The sequence below is a fragment of the Cupressus sempervirens genome, chromosome 8, assembly GCF_028749045.1.
Source record: "Cupressus sempervirens isolate cs-2001-9-10 chromosome 8, ASM2874904v1, whole genome shotgun sequence".
Taxonomy (NCBI): Eukaryota; Viridiplantae; Streptophyta; class Pinopsida; order Cupressales; family Cupressaceae; genus Cupressus; species Cupressus sempervirens.
In genome coordinates, this window is record NC_143125.1 from 277,077,403 (window position 1) to 277,103,208 (window position 25,806).

Here is a 25,806-nt window from a genome sequence, read left to right on the forward strand (position 1 = left end):
TTAGGATTTAAAGAACATTACATGCACCCATTATTGAATAAAGCGTAAAGACACAATAACATCATTAAATAGAAGATAATTTGATCATAATGCACATACTTCAAGTTAAAACTTAAAAGTCAAACATCGATTACATAAGTACAATAATACAAAGGTAAATTGCTAAAAATAAATACTATATTACTAGTAATTAAAGTTTAAAGTTTAACTTTAAAGTTTAGACATACTTTAAAGTTAAACAGTAGTTGAAGCCTGAAGGAAACATTATAAAAGTAAAAGTGTAAAACATAGAATCATATATAAAATGATAAATCCATGCAAACCATCAAAATGTATATGTATTATGTATTATGAAATCCAACACATCAAGATTCAATAGTCATCATCAAATTCAAATGTTCCAAATGCTGATCATATATTAAGTTAAACTGTTAAACAAAAAGTTAAAACAAGACTATAAGTCTACAGCTATGGCTCCTAGTCGAAGTCCTCATCATCATCCTCATCCTCAAGCTCATCCTCATCGTCATTGTCATCCTCATCGTCATCCTCATCCTCATCCCCAACCTCAGCCTCAACCTCAGGCTCAGTATAATCTATAAAATGCCTCTTAGTAAGGCGTCTAAGGTAGGTCATGGATGTCTCAGTAGCCATAGCATTAGCCTGTGAAGTGCCTCTAGGATCAACTGTACTCTCTGCCTCTGGCTCTGCCAATGTCTGTGAGGTGCCACTAGGAACAACTAGAGCTCTCTGGTCCTCTGCTGCCATAGCCACAGCCTCAGCCTGGCCCTCTCTATCTGCCTGGTCAAGCCACTATAGGTCCTCATCATCAAAGACAGGATCAGTAGCCTCAGTGATCCAATCAGACTCTGGATCAACCTCCTCTAGAGTAATCGGAGAGGTGTCACTATCCAAAATCTCCCTGATCCTAATGTGCAGGTTGTAGTGCACAAAGACTAGCCTATTCATTTTCTGCATAGACAACCTGTTACGCCTCTTAGAGTGGATGTGCTTGAACATGCTCCAGTTGCGCTCACATCCAAAAGCGCTACTTGGCTAGCTCAAAATGCAAATGGCGATTTGCTGAACGTTTTTGGTTGAAGGCCCAAACATTTGCCACCATCTATTTGAATTTTGAAAAAAGGAAAAGAAAAAAATATTAGTCTCATTTCAAAATTTAAACTTTAAGTTTAAAGCTAGAAATTTAGGAACTAGATTGTATAAGACTTAAGCTGCAATTTTTACCTGGCTGCAATTTTATACGACCTTCTTTGCAAATTTGACTTGAAAAAATGGGCCCTGATGCATTATTATAGGCATCCATCTCAAGCAATATATCTATGGGATTAGGGGACATCTTCGATATCACTGTGTATAGGCCACTAAGAACCTCCTCATCTGCCTTGAAATCATCACGGAAATGGCATACCAGATTGAGGTAATAGGTTGCTACGTGGATGGGCTTATGAAGCTGATTTTGCCATCTCCTATCAATTATGTCCCAAATAAGGCTATAGTTTTCCTCAACTCCTACATATTTGGCCTTAATAGCCTCCTTGACCCTATCCATGTCCTCATAGATGTAACCGATAGAGGGCTTCTCACCATCAGCAACTCGTAGGAAGGCTACAAGGGGCTCGATGATCTACAAAACAATTAAACAAAAAAACAATTTAGTGAATGATGAAACTTTGCAAAGTTGCACAATGAAAATAAAACAAAAATATGTATGAGATAAATTAATTAATAAAATTTTAAGACTTAAAGCTTTTAAAATTTAAAATTTAAATTTTAAATTACCTCCACAATCTTCGAACATGGCTCCCAAAAACCATCATCCTCATAAATGCATTTTGTTGCATCTATCCCTGCAGGGCTACTGGCAAAGGAGGAGGAACTCCATTCTGGACCAACAAACATGCACCTCAACTCTAACCTTGAAGTCAGCAAGGATTGTAGTGTGATAAAGTTAGAGGCAAATCTTGTGATACCAGGACGAGCCAACTCTTTTCCTTTCGTGTATTTCCTCATAGTGCTGAGGACCAAGGCATGATTATAGATGAACTTACTAAGATTTTTGGCCTTGGTAACACATGATTTCACCCATACAAGCTTGCCAATATCCTCTAACATGAGGTCAATGCAATGGGCCGCACATGGAATCCAAAAGATCTTTGGGTGTCTCTCCATCAATAGTTTTCCTGCAGCAATTTTAAATTAGTTAGTAGACAATGAAAATTTTTTATGTATTAAAAAACTTTTAATTTTCAAAATTTAATGAAAATCTAAAACAATTTTTTTAGAAGTAGAACTTAGAAAATTAGAAGTTAAAATTTTACCCGCAACAACATAATTAGTTGCATTATCAGTCACCACTTGGACAACATTGTCTTCCTCCACCTCCCTTATGACCTCCTCAATAGTCTCACATAAGAATTTTGCATTTCTCACACGTGAGGAAGCATCTATGGACCTCAAAAACATGGTGGATCTTGAAAGTGAAAATTAAACAAAATAATTATCATTCAAGAATCAATACTCAATAAAACAAAAATTTTGTTATTCAATAATAGTATACATTAAATTTTAGACTTCAAGAAGTAGAGCATGATGAAATACCTCCACTAGAAACAAGAAAATTTAGGAGGGTTCTAGACCTCCTATCTGTCCATCCATCCATCATGATGGTACACCCTTTTTGGCTCCAAATCTTTTTGTGGTCCTCCAACTCAAGTTTCATCTCCTCAACCATATCTAGCAAGAGGGGGCCACTCAACTCATCTTCAGTGGGGACTTTGAACCCTGCACCACAAATGAAAACTGCATCAATCATCCCCTGCCAATAAGGAGTCTTGTTACATTTATAAAAATATTTTAATTAGCATATTTCAAATTTTCAACATCAAGTTAAAAGTATAAAATTGAATATAAATTTTAAAACTTAAAACATAAAACAATCAAATATAAATGAAGTTGAAAACTTGAAGTACCTCGCTGCTATAAATGAAATGTCGTAGAAAAATCAAAACTTGCAAATTGCTCTTACTCCAGCTTCATATATCTCCCTATTCCAGCCCATGCTCTCAAGTGAGGGTTGTGCACCAGGAGTGGTACGTGGTACAAAAAAATTGTCCAACCTACTAGATTTTCTGACTCTAGGATGAAAGGTAAAGCCAGCACTACTAGAAGGGGCAGCAGCAGTGGCATCACTAAAAGTGCAAGGAATAGATGTAGAAGAAGCACGAGCAACAAAAGCACTAGGACCAATCTGAGCTAACTCTTCTAATTGTTTTTTTTTTTAATTCTTTTTCTTGTTCATATTTTTCCAAGGCTACATAACAAAAACGTTGAGCGTCAACAGTTGCAGCTCCACAAGGCTCAGTATCATGACCACGTATGCCAGCAATATGGTATTTTAATCTATTTATCCCCCCACTATTAATGATTTTGCAAAATAGGCATTTTGTTTGAGTTCTCTTTCTACCCAGAAATTCTATGGTGAACTTCCAACACTCATCTTTTTTGTTGCCTTTAGAGAGCTTGGGTTTTTTACCTCCAAAAGCCATTATGACTTAATTAAGCAAAAATGTAAAGGTTGCTGCAATAAGACATTTTAGACCAAATATTACCATTTCAGCATTGCATTTTATGAAGATCTAAAGTAAAAAAAAAAAAAACTCATAAACAAACAAAAAAAATTCATGCAAAAAACCCATAAGCATAGACAAAAAAATCATCAAAATCTAAACAATCAAGTCTTACCTCTTTCAAATGCTTTGGGAAGTGTTGAGAAGAGCTCCTATAAACTCCTTGATGATCTAAATGCAAGCTCCAATGTCACAAATGCAAGCTTTTCTCCTCTTCCTTTCAGCTGGTTGCAAAACAAGAAAACTCTATTTATCTTCTACCTCTCTCTCTCTTTCTTCTTTTCACTATAGACTGTTATGGGAGCCCTTTTAAGGTTATATGAGTGAGAAATGTAAAAAGAAACATTTAAAAAACTTGTAAAAATTTATATTTTAATTGCCGGATTTCAAGCCTGTCGCGGCCAGGTCAAGGTGGGCCGGGTCACACGAGTCACTCGGTGACTTGCGAATCACGCGAGTCACTCGTTGACTCGCAAGTCACACAAGTCACTCCTCATGACTCTCCGCTCGCAGGTCACGAGTCATTATGACTCAACAAGTTCAACACGGCTCACTGACTCACGTGACTCGCCGCGAGTCACGTTACCTTGCTGCATATAAATACCTGTTAAGTCTGATCCTCCAGCCAGGTTTGGTACGAGTAGAATATCACTCGCCAATATTCATGTCAAACTGAAAGAAATCTCTAAGAGTAGCTGGGGCTACATCCAACTCCTCTGCTACCTTAAGGGGTTTCATCCTTAAGCAACCAGTCACATTTAAGCAACCTTTTTATATTTGAATAATATCACATTTCATGTTCTAAATCCCAATGTAGCTCCTTACTTTTATAATCTTGATATGAGGGGAAATACAAGCAACTAAGCAATGTGGGATAAAAGCCAATTTTGTCTTTTAGTCACTTAAGTTACTTTTGTCATAAAGTGACTTTAAGACATAGAGTAACTTTATAAATATCTCCACACTAACTATAGGAAGTTCCACACTAAAATATCTCGCCAACAAAACCAAATGGAATCCTGTGAGTGGCTGGCATCCTCAAAATAAATGCCGTTAGCCTATCCGGATGGAAAGATAGACCAACAAGGTGTCATTAGGCCTAGCATGGAGAAGGGGACATTACAGTCACACAAAGGCACATTCAGCACTTCATTCCACAAGAGATTATCATATAATTTCAGAGACAACTGAGAACAATTAATCTTCATTATTAATAAGTTTTAACTATGCAAAGAATTTGTTCCAATTTTTTCAATCTATAAATGGAATAAATATTACAGGCAGGAGTCTTCATACAGCAGTAAGTTAAGGATTTCGCGTGTACAAGGATTACAGGATGTATATGCTGATTTAGGAAAAAATTACATCTTATATATATCATGTTAAACTTAGTATCCTGAATTACAGCAAGAATGACATTGTATCCAGAATCACAGCAAGTATGACATTCTTTGAGAGTTACAGCAATACGAAAATTCAATTTCAATTTCAATTACACAATGGTGGTGATAACAGATGAGCATGAAAAATGAGAGAAACTTCATCTAAGCATCAACATTGAAAGATGTTCACCTGAAATCGTTTGTGGGTGATTGGATCAACTTCACCTCTAGCAATAGCTCTAGCAAGATCCTGAGGCATTGGTGTTTCTACAGTAAAGGAACCAAAGAATTTGGATATTTATCAAATTAGTGTCACGCTTCTGCTATTATACTTGCAATCCAAAGAGAAATAAAATGCATATAAAGGATATGGGCCAATGAAATCAAGGTCACAGTCAGCATTGTTTGGTAGCTCCATAAGGTGAACAATGTTCTCAGTAACAGGATCATAGACACACTGATGACGAAAAGTTAGCATTGCTTTTCTGAATGTTTCTTCATATAATGGTGGAACTGATATACCACTGTATCTGAGATGCTTGATAATCTGAAGATAAACAAGATAAAATAAGATAAGATAAAACCTTATATTTAGAAAACTGATAACCTCATGAACAAATAGATTATAAAATTTACTTCAAATTCCAATTTTAATGGCATGGTTAGTATAGAAATGATGAAAAATAAAATTGTTTTCTTGGAGCTTCTATTAGAATCACTGTGAAAAATTGGATCCTTTGGACTGTATGAATGCAAGAATACAATTAAATTATATAGTCCAGTGCAACTGAGTTACCTGTCCGAAAGACTATTGCAAGATAAAAGGCATGCAACATATAGAAAGCCTGAAGTTTTGTACTTTAATTATGTGTTAATAATAACTGCTCTATACATTAAAATACTCAATTTCCTGATCACTAATTTCTAAAATTTACTCGACGTGCCAATTTCAGAGACATCATTAGAAAGAAGAGTCAAAAAATAAAACTGTCTTCTTCAACTATTAAATTCACTGTGAAAAACAGAATCCTTTGAAATGTATGAATGCAAGTTTACAGTCATACTACATAGTTAAGTGTAACTTGAGTTACATAAAAAAATTATTGTAAAACAAAACACATGCAACAGAGAAAAACTGATGTGCTAACAGACTATGCTTTGATTTTTGAAATGTGTTAACTGCTCAATATATCAAAATACTCCATTTCCTAATCATTGCTAAGCAGCAATAGAATAGATGTGAGAAATCACTAGAGCTAAGTTGCATCAAGAACATTAAAAGGAATAAAGACCTTAAGATACATGGGCAGAATAGGATTGTTTAAACAATGTCAAAAGAAGATCTCATATGTACCTGCAAAGCCCCACTGTTTGAGCTGAGCTAACTTTTTAAAATGCAACTCTAGACCTTTCTTCTCAAATCTCTCAATAAACCTTTCAATGAACTCCACATAAGCGGTGATCAAACCATGGCCCATAGTGATAATCTCGTGATGCCACCACTCGTATGCAATGTCATCCAAGTATATTGCTACATATTGCTTCTTCATCTAGCATGGGACTTAGCTGAAAATAAGTATCCACTTTTTGTACCCAAACTCTTAGCTGAAATCTCCCCTGAACAATAATTACGGGGAAGAATTAGTTTCACAGCATTTTTCTGCAAATCATATTTTTATGTTCTACCTCCAGCACGATATCTACGCTCCATTTTGACATCAATATAGTCCCTAAGTGATATGGAAGCCTAATACCTTGGACCTCCACTTGTCCAATCCTGCATAAATTAATTCTGCAAATCTATAATCTAGGGTTCATTGTCAACCTATGTTTGAACCTTGAACAATAGAAACAAGACTCAGACTCGAAAAGGCCAACCCAACTCAGAATTCAGCCCATAGTACTTGGTCAGGTTAACCAAGCTCAAAAATTTCCAGGTCCTAGTGAGACCTGAAACTATGGTCTAAACCTTGGGTTGAAAAATTGGCATAAGGGTGCTAGAATTGACTATTCTTGCCACTGATTTACATTTCCATTATCAATTGACTTTTCTTCTTGACCATTGTTGATGCCTTGTCTATTATTGCCTCCATTATTTGCACCCACATTATAATTTTTGTTGCTATTCATGCATAATTAACAAGCCATAAGTTCTATCAATTGTCCAAGATATTGATTTGCCTCCTTTGTGCTATGCTCTGTAGCTTGTTACTCCTCAAAGAAGGGCATCTTAAATCTCTATCACCCATATTTCCTAAGATAAGACATGTTTCTAATATGTATATGGCTGATGTTTTAATAATAACACTATAACATACAACCTTGGGTTATTCTTGGTTTTGTTGTTTTCTCAGTGTAACACAAGTCTTGGGGGACTATAATGTCCCCTTCTCCACGCTAGGCCGTATAGTGCCTTGTTGGTCTATCTTTCCATCCTAATAGGCTAACGGCATTTATTTTGAGGATGTCAGCCAGTCACACGATTCTATTTGGTTTCGTTGGGGAGATATTTAAGTGTCGAGCTTCCTATAGTTAAGTCACATTATTTTATAATGTTGATTTATACTTACTTTGACTTAAAGTCACTTTATGACAAAAGTAACTTAAGTGACTAAAAGACGAAATTGGCTTTTATCCCACATTACCTAGTTGCTTGTATTTCCCCTCATATCAAAGTTATAAAAGCAAAGAACTACATTGGGATTCACACCATGGAAAATAAATCAACAAATTGGAAATGAGTTTGGTTGCTTACATATGACTGGTATTCTTAAGGACAAAACCCCTTAAGAAGGTTTGGGCGACTAGACGTAGCCCCAGTATCTCTTCTAAAGTTGTCCAAATCCAAGTACGAAGTGGTAGGATAAATTCACTAAGTCAAATAAGTTTTACTTTAGAAGTCTTTGGTTTAATAGTGGAATCACATGTAAGCTATTTTATTGTGACTGGATTAAAAACAAGGCTAGTTACATAGGTGTTTGTACTATGGGAAACACTGGGCAATAGTAATAGTAGGGTGTAACACTAATCTAATACCCAGAGCCACATTCGTGGAGCTCTAACCAGTATAGATGAGAGATTATAGCGGTGTATAAGTACTGTCGTATGTGAGATTGTAGACGGGTAGAGTGGGGGCAAGCCAACAAAGTTGGGAGGCAGTAACATCTATTACAATCAGGCACGTTACCACCGAAGTGACACGGTAGAATAGTCACAACAAGGCGTTCACCAAGGCAATCAAGGGGATAACGGCATCAGGTATTACATAGGCCGAGCATTGACCTCACTACAGGCGTTACCTTCGAGTAGGAGTCTATCGTAGGAGACTAAGAAGATAGCAAGATTGAGCATATTCCAAGGGTGTAAAGAGATCACCAGCCACTCCCCAACTCACAAACCGACCCCAGCAATAAACACAGGAAGTAGAGGCAGCGGAAAGGTCGTTCAAGAGTCTTAGTCATTACAGAACAAGTCGACTGGACACTTATTGACATCTGCACCTTTGCAGCTTCATGCAAGTTCCACTATTGTTTTATGATTGTAATTTGTTCACATAGCAATGTACTTCGTTCATGAGTGTATGATTCCACCCAACAGTTATAATCGATAAATCAAATACTTGGTTGGCTATATAGAGGAAAAATAATGTGATCTCACAATTGTTTCCTTTACCAATATTCTTTTTATATTGCAATCATTTGGTCATATTACTATTTTCTTTGGAATCAAATTCTTACAGTGGTATCAAAGCCACAACACTTGTCGACTTGTGGGCAAGTTATTAAGTTGCAGGTTGGTTTAAACAGGAAAAATGTTAGACAGGCATGAATAGGAAACCTTATAAATTTAGTCACATCCGACCTTAACAGGCAGGGCCTTCAGATCAAATTGACATTGAGGACAATTATACAATTGATGAGGAGCCAACCTTTAGGACAAGCTTACAAGTTGAACAGGGTGAACAGGTTGAACAGGTACTGATCCTTCAAATGGCACATGAGGGGAATGAACAGGAATGAGAAGTGAGAGAAACCTTACAAGCTATTAGAAATGGACATAATAACATTGCTACTGCACTTTAGTAGCTTACAGGTGCTATGCAGTAGCTAGCTCCGACTCATAGGAGAGCACCGAGTCATCATAGTGAAGGTGGTAGTGTGGCAGGCTAGAGCGCCCACACGGAACACTGACAGGCCACTAATGCCCATCTTTACTGAGAATAATGCTGAGGAGGAAGTAGCACAACCCACAACACCAGGCTTACTTCCAAATAATGTTATGGCTATGTACAATGAATGGGATCTGTTCCCTGATCAGATTAAACAAAATCTCACTTTTGTTCAATACATGAATCAAAAAAGGGAGACAAAGGGGCCGCAGCAGGACAGGAGGCCTAGAACATAGAATAGGGACTTGAAGCACGCCATGAATAAGTTATCTCTCCCCATTTTTGATGGCAATAGTAAGACATTCACTAGAGCTTGGATTCACAAGCTAGACACCTACCTGACACTTAAGCCCATGTCAGAGACAGAAGCCATTAGATTCACCACAATACATTTAGAGGGAGCAACATATGATTGGTGGCATCATGGACTGGTCACCCAGGATCATGGTCTCATTACATCTTACGAGACTTTCAACTCTAAATTGATCACTCGTTTTGATAGGAAGAACATTGAGGTCTACTATAGGGATTTGGCGTAGTTGCGACAGGGTGGATCTCTTGATGACTTCATTGATGAGTTTCAGCGGATCTCAGTGATGGTTCTGGACATGATAGAACAGCGTAAGGTAATGTTGTTCATTGAGGGCTTGCAGGATAGATTTAGAGGTTTGGTCAAGGTCCTTAAACCAAAGACTTTGGATGATGCTATTAAGATCGCTCATGATCTAGACTCACCCTCTTTGATACTAGAGCCTCCTAAGAAACCTTATAAAGGGTCTACTTCATTCCAGAAGAATAAGAATCCGCATAAGACTACCCCTCCTAGAGTGGACTTTGAGACGTGGAATGAACTCAAAAGGAAGAAGCTATGTTTCACGTGTAGGGAGCCATGGACACCGGATCACAGATGCCTTGGCAAAAGTAAAATACATTATGTCAATATTCTTTCAGAAGAGGAGGATGAGCAGCAGGAGGGCAGCGATGTTGATGGCAGCAATAAGGAAGAAAGTGAGGAGCAACCTCCTAAAGAGAGGAAGAAGGAATCCACCCCAGGACAGTCCCCTGTCATAGCTTCCCTTTCTAGTGATCACACGAGTCACCCCTTTCGCTTGAAGGGTGTAGTTAGAGGGCAGCGTATTGTGTGTCTTTTAGATACAAGTGCATCGCATAACTTCATAAGCACACACTAGGTTTCAAAGAGAAAGTTATAGATCAATGATATACCCAAGTTCCAAGTTAGAGTGGCAGGCGGCAATAGATTGAGGTGCACAAGGAAAGTGTCAAGGCTATCGATTCACTTTGATGACTTTCTTCTAGAGGCAGATTTTTTTGTTGTTGATTTGGATGGATTAGATGCCATGTTGGGAAGACAGTGGTTGCAAACTATTGGCAGGTACACAGTTGATCATGATAAGATGCAGCTGGAATTCTTACATGATGGTTGGCAGGTGATTCTCAAGGCCATGGCAGAGAATGAACCCAAGTTGATTTCAGCTCACGGGATGGAGGCTATTATGAGGCATGCTAACATGGAGTGGGCAGCAAACTGTTTCATTTCCTCTAAGGCTACATTAGGTTCAGGACAGCAACTTCATGTTGACATTCAATCGATGCTTGATAAGCACAAGAGGGTTTTTGAGGACATACCCCCAGGCATACCCCAAGATAGAGAGTTTGAGAATATCATTGAGTTGGAGGAGGAGTTTGAGAATGTCCCCACTAATAGGGTTAGTTAGGGACAAGTTATACTTGCAAATAAATGTTAGAATCACAATAATAATAAAACTAACTATATTATTCTACCCTCTAAGTTAACCCCAATCTTAAGGATGTCTCCAAATTGGGTTCCATAGCTCATAGTTACTTCGTCGTCATCCCAGGAGCGCATTCCTTGAGATTCTTCTTGGACGGGCATCCTCTATCCAAGGCCAACGACATATGCATATGTTTGACAACATCAGAATATTCTGGCAACACGGAGAATTCTCAGCCATGATGGTCGGTTCAAGGTGTTAATACCTTGCTACCCCCATGCTTTGAGTCTTATAATTCTCCTAATAGATTAATGTATTATTACTCGATTATCAGCCATGGCGGACAATGGAGATCTTAATATCTCCATGCTCCATGCTTCGATATTGAATCTCGGCCATGGCGGACAATGTAGATATTAATATCTCACATGCTCCATGCTTCGAGTTCACATTGATATCCATGGTGTTAACCCCGTAGGTTAACACAATATTATCCGATTTCCACTATTCTTCACATGTTCCTTGATTTCTTTAAACAAATAAATAAAAATTTAATTATCTTCAACTATTATATTTCTCATATCCACCACACATATTTAATAACTTAAGATAATTAAAGTCATCAATATTATTAACAACCAAGTTCATAATGTTATTTATCATGATAAAATATTGCATATTAATAGATATATCAATATTATTATTTGTCTTGAAAATTTAACAAAAATAATATCAAAATATTAAATATCATTTTGAAATAAATATATATTTGAAATACAATTACAAAAATACAAATATAAACACACACACACACACACATATATATATATTCTAAATTCTAATTAGTAATATGAAATAAATACAATATTATCTAATAAACATCGTTTCCTAACAATAATAACAATAATAAGAAGAACTTTTCTTATTAATAAACATATAATTTAAATGAAAAATACATACCTATCATTTACTTACCCCTAAAATTTCGGGATCTCCTTCTTCCATGTTTGGTGATCTTTTCATTATATAGTAAAATTCCTTAATTTGCTCATTTCGGTGTTGAGTTCTTTGGATATATTTGGATGTTGCTTTTTCTTCACATATTATAAATCTTTCCTATTCCTCATCACTTCATTCAGCTTTAGTGGTAGTTTTATGTCCTTTCTTTTTAAATTCCCCCTTTTTACTTTATGATTTTTCCATCATTTATATATAATGCCCACATTGTCAAGGAATGTGACGAGTGGATCTTCTTATATATCCTTTTTGGCTGAACCCTCGATTTTCTATTCATTGTATTAGGATAATTGATTAGTTATTTGCAAGTGTGAATTTCTTAGATTTATTTATAGATTTATATTTGTTTATTTTATTGCTATTTCTGTTTGTCATTACTAATATGGAGTTGGATCATTAACAACTATGGATATAATTTTTAATAATTGATTATATTCAATTATAAATTATTTGATTTTTTGGTTAAATTATTTAATTGATATCTAAGGAGTATTGATTAAATTAGTTATTGAGGGGGTATTACAGTCCTACCCTCCCAGAATTGCTTGTCCTCAAGCAATTATGATTTTATTTGATTTGTTTAAACCTTAGATCTTGTTAAATTTCCAAGATTGAATCTGACTTGATATATAACCAAAAGTTACATGATAAATTATTAAGCATATTTTAGGAGTGAATCAACCGTGTTTGACTAATTCATGTTTGATAATTAAATGGCATAGGATGATTGATAGATTCATGATCTCAAATGATTCCTAGCATAGTTTGATTTCATAAGCGAAAGATAATGATGACAAATTATAGATTTCATAATTTTGAGTTGCCTTGATTGGTTCTGAACATAATTTGATGGATGACTTTATGATTAAAGGGTGAAAGCATGATGTATCAAAAGATATAGTATGATCGATCTTTATTGTCTCAATATATTTTCCTTGATGATTCATTTAATGAAATTGATTGAATAGGTTAGCATATTGAGTTCAAGTCCTTTTGTGTTTCATTTAATGAAATTGATTGAATAGGTTAGCATATTGAGTTCGTCCTTTTTGAGGACTATAATATCCCCTTTTCTTCGTGCTAGGCCTTATGGCGCCTTGTTGGTCTATCTTTCCATCCGGATAGGCTACCGGTATTTATTTTGAGGATGTCAACCTGTCACGGGATTCTAATTGGTTTCGTTGGGGAGATATTGAAGTGTCGAGCTTCCTATAGCTAAGTGACTTTGTTTTATAAAGTTGATTTATAAAGTCACTTTATGACAAAAGTAACTTAAGTGACTAAAAGACGAAATTGGCTTTTATCCCACATTGCCTAGTTGTTTGTATTTCCCCTCATATCTAGTTTATAAAAGCAAGGAGCTATATTGGGATTCACACCATGGAAAATATATCAACAAATTGGAAATGAGTTTGGTTTCTTAAGGACAAAATGCCTTAAGAAGGTTTGGGAGACTAGATGTAGCCCCAGTATCTCTTCTAAAGTTGTCCAAATCTAGGTATGAAGTGGCAGGATAAATTCAATAAGTCAGATAAGTTTTACTTCAGAAGTCATTGATTTAACAGTGGAATCAAATGTAAGCTATTTTATTGTAGTTGGATTAAAAACGAGGCTAGTTACATAGGTGTATGTACTGTCGAAAACACTGGGCAACAGTAATAGCAGGGTGTAACACTACTCTAATACCTAAAACACCACATCCATGGAGCTCTAACCAGTATAGACGGAAGATTATAGCGGTGTACAAGTATTGTTGTATGTGAGACTGTACACAGGTAGAGTTGGGGCAAGCCAACGAAGTTGGGAGGCAGTAATATCCATTGCAATCAGACATGTTACCACCGAAGTGACACAGCAGAACAATCCAAGCAACGCGTTCACCAAGGCAATCAAGGGGATAACGACATTGGGTATTACATAGGTCGGGCATCAACTTCACTATAGGCTTTACCTTCGAGTAGGAGACTGAGAAGATAGCAGGATCAGGCGTTAATTCCAGGGGTGTAAGGAGATCACCGGCCACTCCCCAACTCGCAGACCAACCCCAGCAATAGACACAGGAAATAGAGGCAATGAAAAGGTTGTTCAGGAATCTTAGTCATTACAGAACAAGTTGACTGGACACTTATTGACATCTGCACCTTCGCGGCTTCATGCAAGTTCTATTATTGTTTTATGATTGTAATTTGTTCACATAGCAATGTACTTTCGTTCATGAGTAATGATTCGACCCAGCAATTATAATAGATAAATCAAATACTTGGTTGGCTACATTTAGGAAAAATAATGTGATCTCACAATCGTTTGGTCATATTACTGTTTTCTTTGGAATTGGATTCTTACAGGGACCGGGGGACAAGAGATAGCAGGACCGATTTCTAGGACAAGAGGAAAAAGGGAATCAATTTAGGAATGTTGAGGAGATGTTGAGGGAATAGCGGCAAGGTGCTGGCAAGGGGGCGGCAAGGAGTTGCTAATGTATATATTATATACTATACACATAGTACTTGAAATGCTAGTTATGGATATATGTATAATAGTATAAGATAAAAATAGCAAAACTGCAAATGCCAAATATAGTATTTGGAATACTAAATACAAACTGCAGTATGCTTGAACCTTTAAGTCTTAGACATTGAATATCAAATTACCAGTTACAATTAGAAATTAGAATACTAAATAAAATCATCAAATTGGCAAATGGAAGATTTATATTATATCAAAAACGTAACAATAGCGCCACATGAATCTCAAACATAGAAACACCAAAATAGAAACCATAGTTCTGATTTTTATTTAGTATAGTCAGCATAACCAGCAATAATGTATGTAATAGAAGCTATAAACCCTCATAAACTGCCCATATTATGTTTGAAAATAATTTGAAAACATCCTTCAATCGGCCAAAACATTTATATATCTGGGTATTTCTGACAGAGGTTGAGCGGTAACTGAGTGGTGGTGAGGGGACGCCAAGTACCTGTCCCCAGGCCTCTAGGACATTCGTGTACAGAAAACTCGGATGTTTATGGAGGGTACACTTTCCCATGTTTCACTGTTTTTTTTTTGTTTTTGAGGTGTTTGATAGAAGAGGGTAGAATTGCAGAAGTGGCATAACGATGTATAAGTTTGTTGCAAAAAATAAACAAAGGAAATAACTTACCAATACAATATTTTAAATGCTCACAAACAGCTATAATAGGAAAGCACAATGCAGCAGAAAAACTAGAGATACCCAGAAGATTAAATCTCAGTACAATCAAATATAGACATAACCATTGGCTGAACACAAGTATTGAACAATGACAGCACAGCTAGCAAACTAGTATCCAAAAACCCTTCGCCCCACCCTCAAAACATCGCCAAAGGAGAAGTCTTGGTGAACAACTTATTTGACAAGGTTTGTTGAATGTCACAAATATGCCAAATAATCACTCCAAAGCCTAGTCACTCCACTCTAGTTGAATGATGCTCAGTCTTTATTTCTAGCTTCTAGTTTGGGCTCCAAGAATCTTGGATGGAGCGTCTATTTTTAGTAAGTCACCCCGTCGAGTTCATTCATCGTCTTTCTTCATCACTCAAATTTTGATTATGATAATTCTTTAGTCATTTTCAAGACAGGTGAATGTGATTATTATTTAATAAAATACGTTGAGGTTGCTATTTTAGTTGGTACTATGTATTGGCCACCTTAGTGTCATAGCTAGTTGGAACCAGGTTGAAGAGCTTTAAATCTTGGGCACAGGAAACCTTAGTTACCTGATTTGTGCCCAAGAGGCCAGATCCGGATTTGGATCCAATCCAGATTCATGCCATGATTCATCTAGATTTAGGCAAGATCCTTGTTTTGGATTGTGGATCCATCTAGATCCGCAGACCGCGAATCTGGACAAATAGACAATCCAAAACAAAGATCTTGCACAAATCCGTCACGAATCGACACAAATCCTTCATGAATCGCCAAGGACCCACAGGCCAAACTTGGAATAAATATATATAATGTATATATATATTTATACATATATATATATATATATATATATAAATAAATATATATATTTTTATTTATTTATTTATTTATTTATATATATATACTCACAAATCCCCACGAATCCTAATGGGAAAAATAAAAAATCATGAATCCGATTCATGTGCTTGAATCGATAACTAAGTAGGAAACAATGATCTTGTGTGTCAGAATATCATAATATTGTTGAAAAGGTCGTTTTTGGAGCCAAAGGGAGTTAATAAATTATATTATTCAAATATGTGCAAGTATAAAGCAAAGAGCTTCTAAGTGAAAGATGTATCTAAGAAACTATTGGACATTTAGCGTGTTATTAAAGACTTGGGCTTTCTAAATGTTATAAAATGCCTTTATGAAACAAATTGACCTATTCCATAATTGCATCTTTGTTTGATAATATTTAGCTCCAAGGGTTTCAATGTGGATTTGGAGAAAATCTGGTTTTCTACCTCAAATTTGTTTGCAATTTGAGCTGGTTTTGCATACTAGTGAATTGTGTATCATCTACTGAGGATTGAATGGTGTTGTTGTAAATCATTCAATCATTTCATCTGCTGTGATTTGGGTTAAGGAGGAGAATAATTATGGACGCCATTATTGCAAGGGTTTGTAGAGGAATTAATATTGCTACTGCTGCAATTAGAGAAGGAAGTATTGTTCAGCGTGATAGAACACTAAAATTTTGGTAAATTTAGAGTCCCAAACACCATGTCAAGAAGATAATTTTCAGATCTCACCCGCTACTTATTTTCAAATAATATGTTTCAAAGCATTAGAAAGTCATGAGCAGGGCAGTTGTAAGTGGTTCACAAAAATTAAAGAAGAATGAATAAGACAAACAACAACAATCCATTAATAACAAGAAGGACAATATAATGGTTTGAGTGATAGTGCAGTTGGAACAAAGTTATCATGTACAACAAACAAATTTGGATTGGATTCCAAATTACACAAATCAGTGACAGATACATGAAGGATAAACAACATACACTTATATAAAGCAACTCCAATTCGGAAGACCAATACAATACAAGCAGAAAGGGATAATGATAGCAAGCAGATGCCACTAAACAGCAATAATCAACACATATTCTTATACAATGATTATTCATATACGGCCTGATATGTGTTGAGAAGAACCCGGTAGTATAAAAGGAGAATGTACCGTTGAAGCAAGACACTAGCGTTGAAGACTGTTCATAATCAAACAATGTACTGTCAGAGATTATACTGTATAGAGTTTATTCAAAAACTGAGTGTCATTATTCCTCAGGAGCTTGGAAGCTAAACTTCATGAGACTGGAGATGCTGTGAATCATTTGAAGCCTGATATTGATATTGATACCATACACAAATATGCAACTGAGTACAAAAGCCTATTGTGGAAGAAGTGAATCTGTCATACACCTGAAATTGCCATTGAACATTCGAATGCTCCTGGTGTTCGTTCAAAGTATCTTACATTGCTCCTTTGATAATAAAGAATATATAATCTGTTTCAATTTATTTGGACACTGTGAAAGCAGCACTAAAATTTACGTCATCATAATATTGATGAAGTTATGCATATCACTGAAGATGATACACCTGAACCTGTGAAAGTTGCTCCACAGTACTGCCTGAATATGCTCACATGGAAAATACAGATCACAGTAGCAACCCAAATACTTCCATTGCGAGTTATAAAGTTTGAGACTTTCATTGCCATTAATGTTTATTTGCCACCTGTGAATATTTCAAATTACACATAGGATAGAAGTCGAAGTCCAAAATGAAGCCACCGTGTCCAAAGCTGTGAAATTTGAAACACACAGGCAATGATACTGGTTGCATATACAAAGTAATATTTTGCACTAGAACAAGCGCACAAATTGCTTCTGGAGATGGAAAATTAAATCTGAGACAGAAGCCGTCACATGGTTATTAATATGAACAATATCGAAGCAGCAGAACACTCACAGGTTTGTATGGCCGTGGAGGAGATAAAGTATTTCCGAAAGCTTCATACCCGATGAATTTTATAAAAGAATAAAAATTTAAAATAATTGTGATCCCAGTCAGAAATTGTGTGCGGAAAAACTCAAAAAACTCATATCACAGGACCGCAGGCTACAGGAGACGAAGAGCATCCACCGAGTGATTTCTAGTAAAACAGGATAGTAATAATGTTTAGAACAATCAAATAAGAAAAGTTCCATATGGCATTTTTTAACCAAGGATGCGATTAAGACTTAGTTCAAGCGGTGACAAAAAGAAATTATTTAATTTGAAGGGGTGTCATTTAAAAAAAAAATTATTAGGTAATAATTAAAAATTAGGAAAGGACGTAACTCTTAGTTCAAGGGTTATGTTTCTTTATCCATTATAAATAGAGAGGGAAAATTAAATATTGTAGGAATTCATCATTGTAACATATCCGAACATTCATACAGATATTCAGAAGAAGAGATAAAATATTTATTATTTTGTATGGAGAGATAAGGGCAATATTATGATTTTGAATAAAGTCCATTATTTTATTTTTTAAATAAAATAAAAATGTCTTTTGTTTATCTTTAATGGCGTGGAGATTTAAATTGCAGGCGAATCGTCCTTCATAATTATATTTTAAAATTTTGTATATGATTTTGTTATCAGAGAAGTGGACATGGTCAATTAGCATTTTGAATTTGATCATCGCAGGTGTTGTGAAATATTTAATTGTTTCCACAGCTGTGTCCAGTTTGTCTCGGTAGAGTTAAAATTCAATCTGGACTAATTTAAGACTGCATTATAATTGGTCTGTCGCATCTAGATTATCAAAATTATTGGTAGTACAAGTGCATTGAACATTATGAAGTTGTATGTAAAAATTCTCTGAAGTTGACTCTATCGCCCGGATGAGCAAAGGCACTGGTCTTTTTGTTGAAGTCAGAAAATCAATATATTTCTCCTGCAAGCATCAAATTCATTATTTACAAAGTTTATACAAAACATTCAATCATCAAGTATTCAGCATCCAGTTTCAGTTTCATTCTGATCGAGTTCAAGGACCTTGCCAGCCGAGGAACTCATAAAGTTTAAATTCGCTATAGAAAAGCCTTGAACCAGGCTGTCAGTGTTAAGGTAAAGGTTTACCCGCTTGGGTGTAGCGGAGCCCGAAGTACAGGGGAATCTAAGCGATTTCCGTTCGTTGGCCAGAACTGATTGAGAAATCCTATCGGAGAAGTGGCAGGCTCTTGGATTTTCAATCTGCGGTTTTGGGAACCAACACAGCGTGGGCATCTGTTTGCTTCTATTCAATTCCCATCAACATTGCCATTCATAGGGATGTACAGATTCTGCAAACGACACTGAGATTTCGGCTAAGTGCGATCTGAATTAGGGAATTGGCGTGAGGGTCCAGGGGCAGCATTTGACCTTTTGGTGGCAGCATATATCTTCTTGAGGCTGTGTTTGGAGTTGTTGGACATTGGCATATGGTTGGATACCTGCTGCAACTTATTCCCAACACCAAACTACATACCGGTTTCTTGATGATTAGGCTTTGCTTATATGTTCATGCTTTGCATTAATTGCAATCTAGATAACTGCAATTGAGATCATTGTGTTGGCATTTCGTATTAGTTTCGATTTGTGTTATTTTTATGAGCATTTCCATAAATCTGAAAAAAAATAAAAGAAGCATATATTGCCAAAAACAAAAGAATTGCAAATTTCAAAAGTAAAAACACAACAAAAACAATTCTTCAGCATAAATTCAGAGTGAGGCAGCAGTGCTCATTATACATTGTAAATATGAAGAACGGATTAAAAAGTCACCACATTCATCAACAAGGTGAGTAAGAACTGTGCAAGAGACTTCACTATTAAGAATGAGGTAGCATGTATATTAAATTATTTCCACATTTATCAAAATGTCATACAACTTTAAGAGAGTGAGTATAGTAGGATTTTTAAGATAAAATATTAAGATGACCCATTAAGAACTCATAAAAGGGAGAAAGATCATAACAAAGAAGCAGCCTGTCACACAATAATTGCATGCATAGTTGGAAAACTCGCCGAGTACTCGGTGAGTTTTAAAAACTCGCCGAGTTTCCTAGCTTGGCGAGTTTTTCACCAGTTAACTCGCTGATTTAAAAACTCGGCAGATTGGTAAAAACTCGCCTAGTATTCGACGAGTAATCGTGAAAAACTCGGTGAGTTTTTCATAAAAACTCGCGATCTACTGGTGAGATTTTCGCCTGCGGCCTGTGACGGATTAAAGCAGCAGTGAATGTGTTTTTTCTCATTCTTTCTTGTATTTGCATTGTTTAGAGCCTTGAGGAGTGAAGAGAAGAAGGTTTGGAGGCATTCTTGGCTGATTGCAAGTGATTCAAGGCAGATTTGAGTAGATTGTAGAGGATTCTAACCAATTTTAGAAGACAAATTTCTTTCCAAGTATGTTCATCTTATCCAAGTATGTTCTTTTGTTTTTGTTATTGTTAACTTGTTTGTAAATGTTTTCAAATCATTTAAAATCATTTTGAATCATTTGAAACCCTAGCTTCTAAGGATATGGTTAAAGTTTGTTGTTTGCTAAGGATATGGTTGAAGTTTGAAGTTTGAAACTTTGAATCATTTGAAACCCTAGCTTCTAAGTTCTAACTTTGTTTATTCATTTTTCTATATATTTATGTGTAGGGCAGCGGTCAACCATTAAAAAAATGACAAACCCGCAAGAAGAGTGGCCACAAACACCATGCCCATCTAGATATATAGGCACTCAGCCTAAAAATGCAAGAGATAAGGCATGGCGGTATGCCTATGAAGCTCCAAATCCAAATGATATTGGGAAGGTGATATGCATTCCCTGTGAGAGAATTATTTCTTGAGGCATAAACCGCCTCAAATACCACCTTGCAGGCATAAAGAAACATGACTCAAATCCTTGTCTCAAGGTAACTGATGAAGAAAAAAGATTCATCCATGCCCTACTTGCAGCTGCTGAAGAGAAAAAATTGAATAGCGAGAGGGCAAAATTAGCTATGAGGGCAGCCATAGCTGAATCAGAAGGAGCTCCTTTTGATATGCAAGAGGAAGAAGAAGCACTTGAGAACATACCAGGATCTCTTCGTGGCCCACGGATCCGCAAACAAAATTTCTCATTTACCGGTTCTACTTCTTCTACATCTCCTACTTCTTCATCATCACCATCCGGATCCCCATCAGGGATAGGTGGTTATTCTGTGCCCAGGAAAACACCTGGAGCATAGCCATCATTAGAGGGTACTGCATGGTTTAAGGAGGTGAATGAGCAAACTGATATTGCAGCAGCTGATTTTTGGTTTTTCAACAATATCTCAATGAATGCCGCTGATAGTCCCTATTGAGTCAATATGGTGAATGCAATGACAATATCAGGCAAAGGGTACAAGCCGCCTAATCGCAAGGATATGAGTGAAAGGTTAGTATTTTACTATTTAGTAATTGTGTATTTTACTATTTAGTAATTGTAAATAATTGTGATTCACTTTAGTTCATTGTTATATTTTAAATCTTAATTGTTATAACTTATTTGCTAATTTTTTACTAACACTTACACTTTATTTAATATTACACCTAAATTTTGTAGGGTGCTTGACAAAGAGGTTGGTAGGGCAAGATTGTTGATAGAAGACCAAAAGAAAGAGTGGAAGAAGTATGGCTGCACCATTTTATCTGATGGGTGGACAGATGGAAGAAGTAGAACCATTATTAACTTCTTGATTGCTTACAAAGATGATGTGGTGTTTTGGAAATCTGTTGATGCCTCCAACAAAGTGAAAAATGCAGCCACATTGGCTTTAATGTTGAAGAATGTTGTCGTGGAGGTGGGAATAGAGAATGTGGTGCAAATAATCACAGATAATGCAGCAGCATATGTGGCAACAGGTAGATTTAATTTTTTATATTTGAATCAATATGAATCATGAATGTAATGCTATGGATAATGGTATTATTCAATTTAGATTTGATGTAATTTGTAAATACTAAATATGGAAAGTTTGTTTCTGATTATTGATTTTTTGCTAATCTTTTAGGTAGAATCCTCCAAGAGAGGCATCTCACACTTTTTTGGTCACCTTGTGCAGCACATGTCCTTGACCTTCTTTTGGAGGACATAGGAAAACTTGATTGGGTGAGTTCAATTGTGGAAGATGCTAGGCGAGTCACGAAATATATCTATAATCACTCATGGGTTCTCAGTTTGATGAGAAAAGCCACTAAAGGCAAAGATTTGATGAGACCTGCTATGACAAGGTTTGCAACAGTCTTCTTGACGTTGCAAAGTATTCTTGACCACATATTGGCTTTGAAGCAAATGTTTGTGTGTGCTAATTGGGTTGCTTCACCTTACTCAAAGAAGCCCGAAGGAGAGGCTGTGGCACGAATAGTGTTTGATGATAGCTTTTTTGCAAAGGCTAAGGAGATTGTGGAGGTAACTTCATTATATTTTTAGTTTATTCAAGTTTCATTATCAATTCATAACTTACTATGTTATTAACTAATTTGTATTTTTCAAATTTCAAATGTAGATGTCTCTGCCCCTGGTTCTAGTCTTGCGCACATGTGATGGGCAGCAATCCCCAATGGGAGGTCTTTATGAGGCCATGGATAGGGCGAAAGAGGCTGTTAGAAGTTACTATCACGAGGATAGTCTCAGATTTGACCCCATTTGGGAAATAATTGATAGGAGGTGGAACAATATGCTCCACCAACTTATTCATGCAACAGGCTACTTCCTCAATCCCAAATTCAGGTACTATGATAATTAATTGTCCTTGAAGTTGGGATTTTAATAAGTCTTTATTTTACTTTACTTTTTAAGGTTGTGTAATAAGACTTGATATCATTTTCTATTTGTTTTAGGGCTGATGATTCCTACTCAGATCTTAATGGAGAGGTCATGGAAGGTCTCTCTAAATGCATTGAGAGAATGATATCAAGTGAAGAGGAGAGAGACCTTATTGTGACCGAACAACAAATCTATGTGGAATCAAGGGGTCCTTTGTTCTCTTCTATGCTAGCAAAGAGAGCAAGATCTACTCAAGCACCAGGTAAAGCATCAAACTTTAAAAATTTTGCTAATTGATAAGTTGTGCTTCTGATTTTTTTTTTTATTGCTTTATAACTTTTTTAATTTTGTTTTGCAGATGCTTGGTGGGCAAGTTGGGGTGGCAATACCCCCAATTTAAGGAAATTTGCTCTCAGAGTCCTATCCCAACCTTGTAGCTCATCCCATTGTGAGCGCAATTGGAGTTCATTTGAGTTCATCCATACAAAGAAAAGAAACAGATTGACTCAAAAACGGCTTAATGACCTTGTTTATGTGCACTATAATCTTAAGTTGCGCATAAAAAAGGCATAGCTCTTAGAACTACCTGGTCCGCTTGATCTAGATGAGATAGATCCTTATTCTGATTGGACAGCACAGGAGCCAAGTCCATTGTTTACACCAGATGAGATCGCTGATTTGGAGAGGCAGGCCATGTAATAACTCTAATAGGTTATAACTTCTTCAAACACCAAAAAATCTTTATACTTCAATTGTTTGACATTTCGTCAAACACTTTGCAAGCAAGGGTCATCTGGCTGATATAACTTTTCAGATTGCTGCAGTGATTCTTGTTTGGATTTGCCTCAAAGAGAATGCTTACAAAAGACTCCAAATTGTCTAAACAATGACCTAACATAAATATGCAACTAATTTTGGCAATAGTGAATGCATATATGACTTCTAATCATGAAAATGATCACCTACAGCCAACCGGTATTTTAACAAACAGTTGGTATGCAAGCTAACTGGCTGATAAAAAATGATATATTAACGCTCAAAGACAACTATTAATGACCAGCAATTGTATCTCCTTAATTGAGAATGAGTATCCAATACAATATTCATTCTAAGTTAGCCAAGACTCTTGGCATTTACAAAGATATCAAAATATGATGATTGCTGGTAAAGTAATATGCACCTACAGCTGCCAATGAAAACTAATGCAATACTAAATATCTAACTTCAATACTCCCCTACAGCAGTACGCTAATCACATGCATGATTAAATACAACTAAAGCCATGGATTGCTGATACCATTGTGAGAAATGTAAAAATGAATGATGTGTCTATTAATGAATGATAGGTTTGATACGAAATGACAATTACAACAGCACTCTATAGTGAAAGGCAACTATGAAAATACACATCAGACCTCGCATATGAAGTCGCCTTAGAGAATAGATGTATTGCAATACCACTGAATAGAAAATAACCTCCTCAAGTGCCCAAGTCGTGCCTCTCTAGCTGCCGCCCCTGATTGTAAATGGCTGTAATAATTTTTTTGCTTTTTCGGATTGCTTTTTCGGTTCTGCTTTTTCGGCCTGCTTTTTTCGGACTGCTTTTTCAGCCTGCTTTTTTCGAACTGCTTTTTCGATCTGCTTTTTTCGAACTGCTTTTTGTACTCAAATATTTTTTCTCAATGTAGCAGAAATAGAAGACTGAAGTATCTTCCTCCCAGCTGCAATAATTCAAGTGATATTTCACACCCTCAAAATTGCGTACCAATTGAGAGTTTTCGTTCTCAATGGCCAGTTGTGACTATTGCAGAAACCCTAGGCTCCACAATGCACATCAACAAACATCAACATCAACAACAACAAATCTGGATGATTAGAATGAAGCCCGGGGTGCCTATCTATTCTTTTTCCTCCACTTTCTCCAGAAGCTTCTAGAACATTATTTTGTTTTATCTATTAAGTGACTTTATAAAATATTTTATAATTCAAGTCACTTTATTAAATTAATTAAATATAAAGTTACCTTTTAATATTTATTTATTTGATAACTTTATAAATAATTAACTTAATACCACTTATTTATTTAATTAAAATAATTAATTAGTCATCCTCATAAAATATTCATTATTTTGGATAACCTAATTAATTTAATTAATTAAATCAAATTGCCTCCAAAATGGGGACATGACAGGCCATGGAGGGGGAGGCTAACACTGATTTTCAGTTCACTATGGATGACATTGAAGATGAGGACGAGGATGATGATGATTCAGGCGAGGATCAGGCATTACAATTAGGAGGAGATGCATCCTCTTCTAGGACACCGAGCCAGTCAGTAGGGATGTCGAGCGAGGGGGCACAGCCACAAAATTCACAGTCACGCAGCTCACGCCCTATCCCAGTGCGGGGCACTTCTTCTAGGACTAGACCCCCTCGCTTTCCTGCTAGTGCAAGTGGAAAGAGGAAGATGTGATTGACATTGTCACATTGTATTGATGTATTTAGACTTTTAGTATTTACTTCTAGTTTGATGGATTGAAACTATTTAATAACTTACTATTTTGCTTCCTACTATGAGAATGCAATTTTGTACGCATTATGCATTTATATATATCTAAACTTTGTTTCTTTCTTTTGTATTGTCTTTAATTAACTTATTAGATGCATCTTCTCATTAAATTTTGCAAAATAAATGTATTTTTAATTAAATTTCAGCGGTTTTTTAGGTTCCCGAGTTTCTTTTTTAAATCGCCGAGTTTTTCCCGATTAGACTTTTGGGGGGCTTGGCGAGTTTTTGCATTTGGCGAGTTTTCCAACTATGATTGCATTTACATATTACACAAGGAACAGTACACAATATTTGAAAAATAAATTAAAACTCCATTGGTATCCAATAGAAATCATGTGCTATTTGCAACTAAAATCTAATGTGAAGCTTCAAAAGCTAAAGTGGAGATCCGAACATTTGATAACGGAAAGTTTAGAGAATCTATCAGAGATCACAATAAAATA

The 25,806-nt window shown here is 36.0% G+C and overlaps 2 protein-coding genes and 1 long non-coding RNA gene across 3 annotated transcripts in view; 1 reads left to right on the plus strand and 2 right to left on the minus strand.

Annotated features, from left to right (window-relative positions):
* The window catches only part of LOC149542508 (5'-3' exonuclease family protein), a 157,711-nt gene that overhangs the window by 88,987 nt on the left and 42,918 nt on the right, over nt 1-25,806 (minus strand). Inside the window, exons 6-7 of the mRNA XM_089797444.1 lie at nt 5,405-5,576; nt 5,220-5,296 (exon numbers count right to left, since the gene is read on the minus strand). Of these exons, the coding sequence (XP_089653570.1) occupies nt 5,220-5,296; nt 5,405-5,576 (249 nt within the window). The remainder of the gene's footprint in view (nt 1-5,219; nt 5,297-5,404; nt 5,577-25,806) is intronic.
* On the minus strand, nt 1,807-2,899 carry LOC149542510 (uncharacterized). The gene is made up of 3 exons (XR_016355469.1): nt 2,620-2,899; nt 2,340-2,491; nt 1,807-2,201 (listed from the first exon to the last, which is right to left on the minus strand). It is a non-coding gene; the product is annotated as an uncharacterized LOC149542510 (long non-coding RNA).
* LOC149542511 (uncharacterized) lies at nt 22,901-23,473 on the plus strand. The gene is made up of 2 exons (XM_089796211.1): nt 22,901-23,056; nt 23,153-23,473. The coding sequence occupies exons 1-2, from the start codon at nt 22,906-22,908 to the stop codon at nt 23,365-23,367; spliced, it is 366 nt and encodes a 121-aa protein (XP_089652337.1). The 5' UTR covers nt 22,901-22,905; the 3' UTR covers nt 23,368-23,473.

Bases quoted from the DNA above. Each gene is read 5' to 3' on its own strand.
- LOC149542511 (XM_089796211.1), top strand. From the start codon at position 22,906: ATGGAAGGTCTCTCTAAATGCATTGAGAGAATGATATCAAGTGAAGAG. The intron at 23,057-23,152 runs GTAAAGCATCAA...TTTGTTTTGCAG, and splicing joins AAGATCTACTCAAGCACCAG to ATGCTTGGTGGGCAAGTTGG.